A 12,576-nucleotide genomic window follows, 5' to 3' on the forward strand; every position below is an offset into this window, starting at 1 on the left:
GTGTGTGGTGTGTGTGTGTGTGGTGTGTGTGGTGTGTGTGTGTGGTGTGTGTGTGTGTGTGTGTGTGTGGTGTGTGTGTGTGTGGTGTGTGTGTGTGTGGTGTGTGTGGTGTGTGTGGTGTGTGTGGTGTGTGTGTGGTGTGTGTGTGTGTGGTGTGTGTGGTGTGTGTGTGTGTGTGGTGTGTGTGTGGTGTGTGTGTGGTGTGGTGTGTGTGGTGTGTGTGGTGTGTGAAGGTTGTCCCACTGAGGCTGAGCACTCTAGTCACTTTTCCTCTGCACTTTGACAAGCTGTAAGTCTCTGCAGAATGAAGAAGCTTCTGTGAGGAGTGAGAGATGCACTAGTCTTTGGGCATACAGATAGGTATCTAGAAGGCAGGGAGGCACTATATCCCTTTAGCAAACAGATGGTCATCTGTGACCTCCAGCTGATGGATTCCGGGCCAGGTTTACAGTACCAAGTCTGAGTTTCCTCCTGCAGAACAGACCTTAATTCCAGTTAGAATGCTGCTGGTTACCCCGATATCATTCATGCCATTTTTGCACCAGTGGGCATATTTTTCCAAGATGGCCATTACTGGAGCTCATAGGGTTCACATCTGAGTAAGATTCGTAATGGCTTTTGTCCCCCGCAGCCTGCATAGCACTTCCTGGCACTATGAAAATCTAGTCGTCAGTGAGCATGCTCCAGATCAGTACCAGCTTGATTTCTCCATGTTCTGTGGTCAAAGTGTGTGGTGTCTTGGGTAACCAAGAGCAATGACAATGGCCTGTATTATTTTGGGGGTCTCTGGGACCCCCTGGCCAATAAAGTGACACGGGATATTCCATACGTATCATTGCTTTTTATTTGATCACCTCTAGCTTCTGGGAGGAGCATGGTACCTCAGTGTAGGGAGATTCCAATTACACATTCCTTTAAAAACATGTGTCTTTAGAAAGCTTATAAACTAGGTTTCTGTGTGGTTTTCCCAAACAGCCCTTAATGTTAGTTATCCCTTTTCTTCCTGCTCCTCCTGTCTAATCTCCTTACTTGAACTTGCCTTTTGAGTTCCCTCTTTCCAGCCTTTCGGCCAGTTGACTTATGGTGGGTGCTGAGTTGGCAGTGTGAGTCCAGGCTCCCAGGTGACAGCTGTGGTGATCTCCTGAGCCAGGGCCCACGGGCTTCAGAGGCTTTGCTTCTCTGTTTCATCTCACGGAGGGAGGAGAGGGCAGCTGATGGCAGTCACACTGGTGTGTGGCTTTCAGAGAGCTGATCTCTCCAGGATCGGAGTGTCAATGAACTCTTTCACTTTATCTTCCTCTCGCCCCAAGCTCTGAGTTTGCAGCAAGCCAAGGTATTTGCCAGAAGGCAGTGCCTAGAAAGAACCGTACTGATTTCTACTTATATTTCTCATAATTAATGGCTCACTTAAGTGCCTCAGACCTATAGACAACTGGGGTCAGCTGCTACATGGGAATAACATTGGAGGGAAAGAGGGCTGCTGTCCTGGAGGCAGCCTGAGCATCAGAACTACGGTACCACTTCTCCTTGCTCCGCCCCCCTCCTGACCCCCCTCCAGTAACAGCTAAAATGCATACAGGTACATTGATTGAATACCAGTTTGGCTATTTCCATCTGCAGGAGCTTGGGGCAATTTACTTAAACTTTTGAGTCCCGGTTGCCCATGAAATGGGAAAACAAAGATGGTCATTGTGAAAACAAAAGTTGTACCCAGGTCATGTCTGTCTCCAGCTCTTTGCAGGCAAGGGCGCACCTGAGAACCCCTCATCTCTGAGTCCAGGTAAGGTGACCTTGATGAGGAAGATAAAAGATAACCCCATTCTTGAGCACTGCATAGGTGTCAGTGTGCCTAAATGCTTTTGATGCATGGAGTCATCTACCTTAGACCTTATTAACTCCATTTTGCAAGTGAGGAGAAACTGTCCCCCACCAAGTTAGGTTGCCTGTTTGGAGGTTCCTTCTCTTGTGATAGGAGACACGAGACTTATGACTTGATATGTCTGATTACTAGGCGCTGCTGTGCTCATGGGAGGTGTTGGGATAGAGGCTGGGGGTGGGGGTGGGGGATGAGGGTGGGTGTTGGCATTCTGGGAGGAGCCTGATCCTTTATGACAATGGTTGCAGTTCCCTTTCCCAGTTTTAGAAATAACTGTCCAGCAGTAGAAAAATCTCATTCCTGGAAGATACAGCAGGGGATAAAGTTGAGACTCTACCTTGCAGGATATCAAAGCAGATGCAGAGACTCATAACCAAACTTTGGGCAGAGTGCAGGGAATCTTATGAAAGAAGAGGGAGATAGAAATACCTGGAGGGGACAGGAGCTACACAAGGAGAGCAACAGAACCAAAAAATCTGGACACAGGGGTGTTTTCTGAGACTGATACTCCAACCAAGGACCATTCATGGAGATAACCTAGAACCCCTGCACTGATGTAGCCCATGGCAGCTCAATGTCCAAGTGAGTGCCCTAGTAAGGGGAACAGGGATTGTCTCTGACATGAACTGATTGGCCTGCTCTTTGATCACCTCCCCCTGAGGGGGGAGCAGCCTTACCAGTCCACAGTGGAAGACAATGCAGCCAGTCCTGATGAGACCTGATAGGCTAGGATAAGATGGAAGGGGAGGAAGACCTCCCCTATCAGTGGACTGGGGGAGGGGCATGGGTAGAGAAGAGGAAGAGAGGGTAGGATTGGGAGGGGAGGATTGAGGGAGCTACAGGTGGGATACAAAGTGAATAAACTGTAATTAATAAAAAGAATATATATATATATAAAGTTGAGGCTAAAGGCAGCCTGCCAGGCTTTTGATGTTAGGTGTCCAGGGCTTGTCTCCAGTGAATAGAGAAGAGACTAAGAACCAGGAACTCAGGAGCCTGGCTAGAGGCAGAATTGATGCTAGGATTTTTTTTTTTTTTTTTTTTTTTAAGAGAACAGCTAGTGAAAGTCTGCCAATTTGACTGAAGAGAAAACAGGTTGAGAGAGAGGAGTGATGTGCTTAAGGCCCTTTGGCAGAGGAGCCTACTCTAGAAGTCAGGCTCGGGATTTCAGGGACCTCAGCCGTGAATCCTTGCATTTTGCTGCTGTGCATCCAACCTCCATCCCCATGCCTTTGAGTTCTGCAAAGAGCTCTGGGCAAGGTGAGCTAGGGACCTAGCAGGTGGGCTACCCCGTGCTGCTTCTCTGGACGTCCTTTCTAGAAATCCTCCCTCTGCAGGGTGCTCTGCCCTGGCTGCAGAGCCAGCGCGGCTGTCGGCTCACTGTGTCAGGCTTTCTCTCTCAGCTGTTTTGTTTGTTTGTTTGTTTGTTTTCCGGAGCCCGGGCTTGTGGCTCCGACACCTGTCTGAATGTCCAGGGTCTGACCAGCTCCTTGGAAGAGAGGTTCTCTGGCACCTCAGTACGCTTTTGATTCTGTCCCCGGAGCGCCGGCATCACAGGGGAGTGCCGCCACAACCGAACATCCCTTACACTTTGAAGGGGTTTCCAAGCGCACTACAAATTGCCCCTTGCTATCTGAGGGGGCGTGGCTCCAGGATCCTGCTAATACTGAAATTCAAGTGTTTTACATACAATGTGTAATCATATCTACACGCATGAGTTTATCTACACGCACACGACCCCTTGCGAGTCCTCTCAAGCGCCTTAAATCACCTCTAGAACCCTCGGAACACCCCCTTATCCCGGGCTGCTTTGGTTGGTGTTCTCTGTACAGCGGGGGTCGCGCTGTTTCTGGGGACCGCCTGCTGTGGAGATGTGGCTGAGAGTGATGCTGGTGGCCGTCCCCTCCTCCTGAGACCCTCTCCAGGAGCTCCAGCCCCGCGCAGCCTTTCCTTCCCTGCCCCACGTGGGACTCCCTGGCGGGCCAGGCGTGGCCGCGCGCGCGGTGCCCACGGCGCGGGCGCAGAGGGCCGGCGTGCCCAGGCGCTCACCACCCCCCAGCAGGCCCCTCCCCGCTCCCCGGGTCGCCCTCACCTGCCCGCGGCCTCTCCCTCCCCGCAGCGCCGCCGGCTCCTCCGACCGCGCCGCTCGTCCGACGGCGCGGCCCGGCAGCCCCGCGCCCCCTCCCGCCGCGCGGCCCCGCCACCCGGGTCCCCTCCCCCGGGGCTGATCATTAACCCGGCGGCGGTATAAGGAGCGCGTGGCGGCCCCCGGGTGAGCCCGACGCGCTCGTCCGCCGCCGCCATGGACAGCAGCACCTGGAGCCCCGCGGTGACCGCCACCGCCGCCCCCATCCAGTCCTACGAGCGCATCCGCAACGCGGCCGACATCTCGGTCATCGTCGTCTACTTCGTGGTGGTGATGGCCGTCGGGCTGTGGGTACGTACAGGTCCGGGGACGCCAACCGACTGAACCGGCGCGCAGAGACCACCGAGGGCAGGACGGACTGTATCTGTGAAGGGGAGCGGGCATTTCCCGGACTGCTGGGGACTGCAGTGGGGGGAGGGGGAGGAGGGGGTTTGGGCACAGGAGGTCTGTGTGCAGGAAGGTGGAGGGTGCCCGGGGGAGCCTGTCGGGAAGGCCAGGGGAGCTGAGGGGGAAGGCAGAGGATCACAAAGACGAGGAGAGTCTGTAAGGGACAGGGAAGGGGCAGCAACCTGGGCAGCCGGGAGGGGCCCAGCCAGGTGGCTACCGTCCGTCCCATCTCTTAATTATCCAGTTTCCGATGGGAAAGGAACAGGTTAGGGACAGAGAGGCACAGCCTCTGCAGACCACAGGCGGCCTATGGCTGACCAATGCCCCTTCCTGGGGAAGGCTAACCTAGAGGCCTCGCCTGTACGGTGGGATTGCAGAGGATACCTGAGGTTAGAGATGAGGAAGGAATGGGTCAGCCGAGAGCGACTTGATCCCGGGGTAGAGGGAAGTACCCGTGTCTCCTCTGGGACTCCGAGGACACACCAAACCAGAGAAACTCGTTCTTCAAAGCCTGGAACTTGGAAAGTTCGTTTATGATGCTGGCACACCTAACAGCTAGGCCGAGTGTGAAAGCATTTCGGCCACCTCTAGAGGTGAACGGTGGAAGGTGCTGGCAGCAGGAGTTTGTGCTGGGCTCTTGAGTGAGGAGAGGATGGTGGGCGCGAACCTGCTAACGGACGTAGCTGTGTCAGGGGTGAAAGAGGCGTGGATTTTTATTTTTAAAAGGAATTGTAGGAACCACGTGTAGCAAAAAAAAAAAAAGGGTCCTCAAGTGTCAGTCATGTGTGGCCAGTGGGGCCGACTCTCCCTCAGAGGCAAGCGTCTGCAGCGCTGACCTTTAGAATTTGCTCTCGTGCGGCTGAACTAAATGATATAGAACCTACTGACCACAGCCTCAGCTTATCCAAGTATGAAATAGGCGTGTTTGTGTCTATCCTCATGACCCTCTCCCCCCTCCCCCCAGATATTGTGAGCTGAATCTGAAAGGTCGTTAGGATTCTAGAAATTTTTCCTTATGCCACTGACCCTACAAGGTGTGATCCATGCCCTGGCTGAGTTTTGTGTTTTCAAGTAAAATGGGCAGAAACAGTGAGCTAGCTGGGTAACACACCTTCCCACGAAAAGCCACACGGCAGGGAGGGCAGGAATGCTAATTATGATTTTACAGAAGAGGGACTTGAGGTCACAGGTGGCTGTGTATTGCCTAAGATTTTGCAATCCCTAGACTGTTCCTGGAACCTAGATGTCTTGATCCACGCCTTGACACGGGGCCCTCAAGCCTAGTAGGCCCTCTGCCTTCCCGCTCCAATTCACGCTAGAGGTTGGAGCCAAGGTGTGAACCCATCATTGGCTAGCCACACCGGAAGGCCTCCTTTCCAGCCGCTCTCTGATCTGATCATCTCAGCACTCTCCTCCAGGCTCACTTCCGCCTTCCCAGTCCTGTAGGTGTTTGTATTTTTATGGTGTTTGCACTTTTGAAGTGTCTGTGAATCAGTGTCACTTGTTCTGTTACAATGCTATTTCATGAGCCTGTTAGGATTTGTCTATGTTCAGTCCTCTCCCATTAGCTGGTGCCTCTGGACCTTGCTCACTTAACACTGTGCTTTCCTCCCAGTTAACACTCTTCTCCCCCCCCCCCCCCCCCGAAATGTTAAGGTGGCTTGATTCAAGAATGGGCATTCTGGCTTCTGAGTGATTTCTGGGCTGCACAGGGACTCATCCAATGGAGCCCACTGTGCTCCTGAGCTTAGAAAATCACCCACAGCGAATGTTTCTCCATCTCCTGCCCCATCCATTCCAACATCACTCAGTTCAGGTCTATATTCTTTCAACTTGGCTTCTTCATCGATCATCTTTGAGCTTTGGCCTATTGTTTGATATTTATTTCTCTTTTCTTTCACTATTTTGCATTGCTTCCTCAGCGGTTTTTATATCTGTTTAAGTTGTATCACTGACCTTATTCTTGCTGGGATATGCTACCAACCTAATCTAGAGTTATTAAAAACTATGGCCCAATCGCCAAAACTTGACCTGCAGCCCATCTTTGTATGGCTCATAAACCAAGGATAGTTTTTTATACTTTCAGAAGGTTATAAACATAATTGGATAGGCAAAATAAAATTATGTGGCAGAGAACCCACAAAATCCAAAGTACCTACTCTTATACCCTTTTTCTTCTTTCTTCAAAGTTATTATTATTAGCTCATTATTTCATGCATATGGGTTTGTTGCCTGCATGTACGTCTGTTCTACACATGTACAGCATCCTAAGGGTCAGATCACCCAGACTGGAGTTACAGACAGTTGTGAGCTGCCACATGGGTGCTGGCAATTGAACCTGGGTCCTCTGGAAGAGTAGCCAGGGTTTTAAACTTCTGAACCATCTCCCCAGCCCCAAAGCCCATTTTATTTTAGCCTAATCAGAAGGTTGCTTGTCATTAAGACCCTTAGTTATTTGACCCAATAAGATCCTTGCTTGCTGAGTTGGGATGGCCTCTCAGTTAATAGCATCACTGAAAGCTTGAGTTGGAATGGCCTCTGGGGGAGCCCAACCTTTCCGTTTTGTTAAGGAGGGTGACCAGAAAGTCAGCTAGATAAACTGACACCAAAGCAGGAATGATTAGAACTCGGAGCTCATGATGCAAAGCCAATGCTATTCATCCTTTCTCCTCTTCAAGATACTGCCCTTCTGGAAAACCCTCTCCATTGTCCCTTCTCTGTCACTGAAGTGACAGTGTTGAGACATCCTCAGTTCCTTCTTTCCTCATATATTTTCATGAATATGGGCCCAAGGTTTACTGACTTCAGTCCTCTCCATTCTGTACTCATATGTCTCTTCATTGAATTATTTGACAAAATAATTTTCACTAGTTGCCAACAACTTTAACTTGAAAATTCCAACAGAAAGTCTCCCCTGTGGTCCAGTTTCCATCTCTGGACAGCTCTGTAAGAGAAGAAATTCTTCCTGGTACCAGTTCAAACCTCATACTCTCAGTTTTTTACATTTCATCCCTGACTGTGACCTATGTAGGTTGCATTGAACATGATTGCTCCATTTTACATATCGGAGAACAGTATGCCACACCTGAATCTTACGGCTAAGGGCCCAACACCCAAGTTCCTTCCTTACCTCCCTCCCTCCCTCCCTCCCTTCCTTCCTTCCTTCCTTCCTTCCTTCCTTCCATCCTTCCTTCCCTTTTTTTCTGGGGGCAAGGGTAAGGTCTCTCTATACAGCCCTGGCTGTCCTGGAACTCACTTTGTAGATCAGGCTGGCCTTAAACTCTCTGAGATAGCCTGCCTCTGTTCTTATGCACATCCTACTTTATGGCACGATGGCTTAGGTAATTAATGCGGAGCTCACGACAAGCATCTCAGGTTTCTAATTAATGTGGAGCTCAAGACGAGCATCTCAGGTTGCGTGGTGATTTGGCGAAGCACTGTCTAACATTCAGTTTCCATTAAGGTCCAATAGCAAGCCAAGAGCTGTCCCTCAAAGGGAGAATAGTTGTCTGCAGATAACCATAATGCCTTTCTTCAAAAGCCCAGGGCTCTTCTCTGTGAGTCATTCAGAGGGGTCTACCAAAGGCTACGAACAGCATCGCCGCCTGCCACTGACACCTTAAGTACCATCGGGTCAGCTGGATCATATGGTTCAGACGTGGAGTGTCCTAAACAGCAGCTTGGACCTGTTGAAGAGCCTTTTCCTTGTTCTAGGCCCCTTTCAAAGCTGGCTAGTGCTCTATGGATTTATGAACTGGAGTAACACATCCAAGTGAGGAATGTGCTGTCTCCAGAATCCAAACAGGCTCACCTGCATTGTGCTCCCATCTTGGTGGTGGGTGGGGCCGGTGCGATAACCTAACCTTTCACTTTAGAAAAGGACTATCCTTACATGCCCCACACCACTGGACTCCTGGACATTTTGCTGAGGTAGAGGCCTCTTGAAGTTTGGTTGGGTATTCTCCATCCTCTGATATGCATATATATTACCAACAAGGCCGAAGTGGTTGCCACTTCCTGCTCATTGGGTCCATTCAGCATAACGTCACTAATACAGAGGACCAGTGTAATAGTTTGTGAATAAGATGGATGAGCAACAGCTCTCTGGTCTGCGGCGTGACGTAACAGTGCTGAGAGCTGTGTGGATGGTGGGAAGCCACCTCAAGAGGCTTCAGAGAGTAACAATAGTAGCAACTGGCTGGAGACCAGTCTCGTGAGATTTTGGTAAAGAAGGTAGCTGTTTTCTGCCCTAGTCCTAAAAATCTGCCTGAGGCTAAATTGGAAGACAATAGCTTGATTCTGCTGGCAGAGGAGATTTCAAGACAGCCTAATATTGACTGACCTGTTGAATGCCTATTAGTAACCATTCTCGTGCAGGTCTACACTGAGCAAGCAGAGCAAAAAGAAATTTAAAAAAAAAAAAGTACGTTTAAAGTGAAAATGAGCACCAGGAAATTTAATGTTGGCGTTTTGGCTGGTGCATAAAGAGGTACGACGAGGCCTGATTCTAATAAGATGCAATAAGAAAATAAAACAAACAAATTGGAATAGGACGAACCAACCAACCAACCAAACAAAAAGAGCCAAAGAAAAAACACAAGAAACACATAGAGATTAAGAGATACATATATTTGCACACACAGGAATCCCATAAAAACACTAAAAAGAAAGACACCATATATAATCAAAGGACCTGTAAAGTAGGGGAAAAAATGTCCTGACTTAACCTTATGAGACAAAGAACCTCCACAGATGCTGTTGAGCTCATTTTCTAAAGAGTGGTTTGTTTCCCCAGTGAGACTCGCTTGGAGAAAACTGATTTTTCATTTCTATCGTCTATCAGTTGGAAATAGCTTCTGCCTTAGGGATAGGGCCTTGTGTCCACCTTTGCTTTCAGCTCTAGGACCCCGTCTGGTGCAGACCTGTGCAGAATCTGTTCATGCTGCTGCAGTCTCCACGAGTCCACCTGTGCCATCCCCACCGTGTCTAAGGGGCCTTGGTGTGCTCCGTCCCCTCTGTCTCTTATACTCTTTCTGCCTCTTCTTCAGAGTTCCCTGAGGGGTGGGATGTGATTGGGGACATCTCTTTTAGGGCTGAGTATTCCACGACTCTCACTCTCTGTATGTTGTCTCTGTGTTTGTTCCCTTCTAGTGCAGGAGGAAGCTTCTCTGACGATGGCCGAGCAAGGCACTGATCCACGAGTATAGCAGAATGTCACTAGGAGTCATTTTATTGCTATGTGCCTTAAGCAGATCAGAAGTATTGGTTTCCCCCCAGGTCCCTGGCCTGTCTAGTCTCTGGGTCCTTGGCCAGTTGATCAGCCCTGGGCATGGGTTCCGTCTCATGGGCTGGGCCTTAAGCCAATCAGACAGGTGTTGGTTAGTCCCCCAAGCTTTGCGCCACGACTACACCCATGTATCTTGCAGGCAGGCCACCATTGTATGCCAGCGGGAATAGCTGGGTTGTGGTTTACCTTTCTCCTTCGGCAGCAAGCAGAGTACCTTCCAGTACTCTGAGCGCTAGTCTGCAGGGCTGAAGGCTTGGGTGGGCGCCAGCCCAGCTTCTCTGTGCTCAGTGAGTTGTAGGCATTTTCTTCAGCCTTACCGTCAGCTGATGGAGGGCCTCCAATAGCCTTGGCAATATCCTCGGTTTAAGGGTTCTCATTGGACACCTTTGGCCAAGAACTCAATTAGCTATAACCCATTCCTGGTACTGGAAGCTTCATTTGGTGATGAGATATGCCCATCTGGGTCTCCCTGTTATTTGGTGATTGCATCTAGATCACCTTCTCTCTCTCTCTCTCTCTCTCTCACACACACACACACACACACACACACACACACACACACACACACACTGTGTTTTAGGAAGCTTCTGCTGTATTAAGGTTTCCAAATGGCCTTTAGTTTTAGCTGTCTCTTCCTGTATCCCTCTCTTGCCCCCTTCTTCCCTCCAGCTTCCTGTTTGATCCTTCCAGTCCAGTCCTCACTCCAGCCTTCCATCTATCATTATCTATTCTAGTCCCCTTTTCTAGGGAGATACCTCCCTCCCTCCTTGTCCCTTACTCTCTATCTAACTTCCGTAGCTAAACAAATTGTATCTTGCTTGTCAGTGACTTAACAAATAATATCCACACATAAGCAAAGGCATTACGATATTTGTATTTCTGTGTCTGAGTTATCTCACTCAGGATGATTTCTTTTAGTTTCATCCATTTACCTGCAAATTGTTTTTTATAATGGTTAATATTCCATTGAGTAAATGTCCAGATTTTCTTTATCCATTCATCTTTTGATGGACATCTGGGTTGTTTCCAATTTCTGGCTATTATAGAGCATCAAAGAACATAGTTGAGCAAGTGCAGTAGGATAGAGCACCCTTTGTGTATATGCCTGAGAGAGGTATAGCTGGATCTTGAGAGAGATCAGTTCTTATCTTTGTAATGACCTAGCACACTGATTTCCATAGTACAAGCCAGCATCCCCACCAGTAATGGATGAGAGTTCCCCTTACTCCAAATCCTCATCAACAATAAGCTGTCACTTGTTTTTTGTTGATCTTGGACATTCTGGTTGGTATAAGATGAAATCTCAAAATAGTTTTGATTTGCATTTTCCTGATGACTAAAAATGTTGGCCATTTCTTTAACTGCTTCTCAGGCATTTGGGTTTTCTTTTCTGAAAAGTCTCTGTTTTGATCTGTTCCTCATTTTTAATGTTTTCCCCCCTTGATGTCCATTTTTTAAGTTTTTAAATTAATTTTTAAAATGTGCATTGGTGTTTTGCCTGTATATGTGTGTGTGTGTGTGTGTGTGTGTGTGTGTGTGTGTGTGTGTGAATGTGACTGGTCCCCTTGAACTGGAGTTACAGACAGTTATGAACTGCCATGTGGGTGCTGAGAATTGAACCCAGGTCCTCTGGAAGAGCAGCCAGTGCTCTGAAAGGATGAGCCATCTCTCCAGGCCTTGTGTTCTTTATATACTTTGGATATTAGCCTTTATTGGGTGTGTACTTGTTAAAACTGTTTTCTCTTTCTGTAGGTGTTGCTTTGTCCAAATGATGGTGTCCTTTGCTGGACAGAAGCTTTTCCGTTTCATGAGGTCCCATTTATTAATTGGTGTTTTAGTGCTTGTGCTATCCGTGTTTTGTTAAAAAAGTATTTTCCTGCACCAATGAATTCAAGACTGTTCTGTATTTTCTCATCTATTAGACTCATTGTATCTGGCCTCATGTTGAGATTTTTGGTTCATTTTGAGCTGAGTTTTGTGCAGGGTGATAAATATGGATCTATTTGCATACTTCTGCACTCAGAACAGCACCATTTGTTTGAAGATTCTGCCTTTTTTTCTGGCTTCTTTATAAAAAAAATCAGATATTCATAAAGTCTGGACTATTTCTGGGTCTTTGATTTGATTCCATTGATCAATGTGTCTATTTTTGTGCCAATACCATGTTGTATTGTTTTGTTTTTAACTACTATTTCTCTGAGGTATAATTTGAGATTAGGAGTGGTGATCAACCTCCAGTAATTCTTTTATCATTCAGGAGTGTTTTAGCTATCCTGAGTATTTTGTGTCTCCACAAGAAGCTGAACGTTGTCCTTCCAAGTTCTGTGAAGATTGTGTTGGAATTTGATGGGGATTGTATTGAATCTATACATTGCTTTTTGTAGGACGATCACTTTCCCTATTTTTATTCCTACTTATTTGCAAGCATGGGAGTTCTTTCTATGTTCTAATATCTTCTTCAGTTTTTTTTTGTCAGTGTCTAAAATATTTATCATCCAAGTCTTCCATTCGATTGGTTAGTGTTACACCAAGATATTTTATATTATGTAAGGTTACTGTGAATGGTGTTATTTCTTTAATTTCTTGCTCAGTCTTTTGGTCATTTGTATAGGAAGGCTACTGATTTTTGTGAGTTAACTTCGTATTTTGTGTTCATTAGCTGTAGGAGTTTCCCGGTGGAAGTTTGGGGGTCACTTATATACACTATCAGATCATCTGCAACTAAAGATGCTTTGACTTCTTCCTTTCCAATTTGTATCCCCTTGATCTTCTTTAGTTGTCTTATTGCTAAGACTTCAAGTACTATATCAAAGAGATGTGGAGAAAGTGGACAACTTTGTATTGTACCTGACTTTTAAGGATTTGCTTTGAGTTTTTCTC

General features: G+C 47.7%; 1 protein-coding gene across 1 annotated transcript in view; it reads left to right on the forward strand.

Moving 5' to 3' along the window:
- Window positions 1–4,131: 4,131 nt before the first annotated feature.
- The window catches only part of Slc5a1 (solute carrier family 5 member 1), a 72,569-nt gene continuing 64,124 nt past the window's right edge, over window positions 4,132–12,576 (forward strand). Inside the window, exon 1 of the mRNA XM_055623913.1 lies at window positions 4,132–4,313. Within this exon, the coding sequence (XP_055479888.1) occupies window positions 4,179–4,313 (135 nt within the window). The 5' untranslated portion in view covers window positions 4,132–4,178. The remainder of the gene's footprint in view (window positions 4,314–12,576) is intronic.

Source organism: Psammomys obesus, unplaced genomic scaffold (genome assembly GCF_907164565.1).
Source record: "Psammomys obesus unplaced genomic scaffold, mPsaObe1.curated_primary_1811, whole genome shotgun sequence".
Lineage (NCBI taxonomy): Eukaryota > Metazoa > Chordata > Mammalia > Rodentia > Muridae > Psammomys > Psammomys obesus.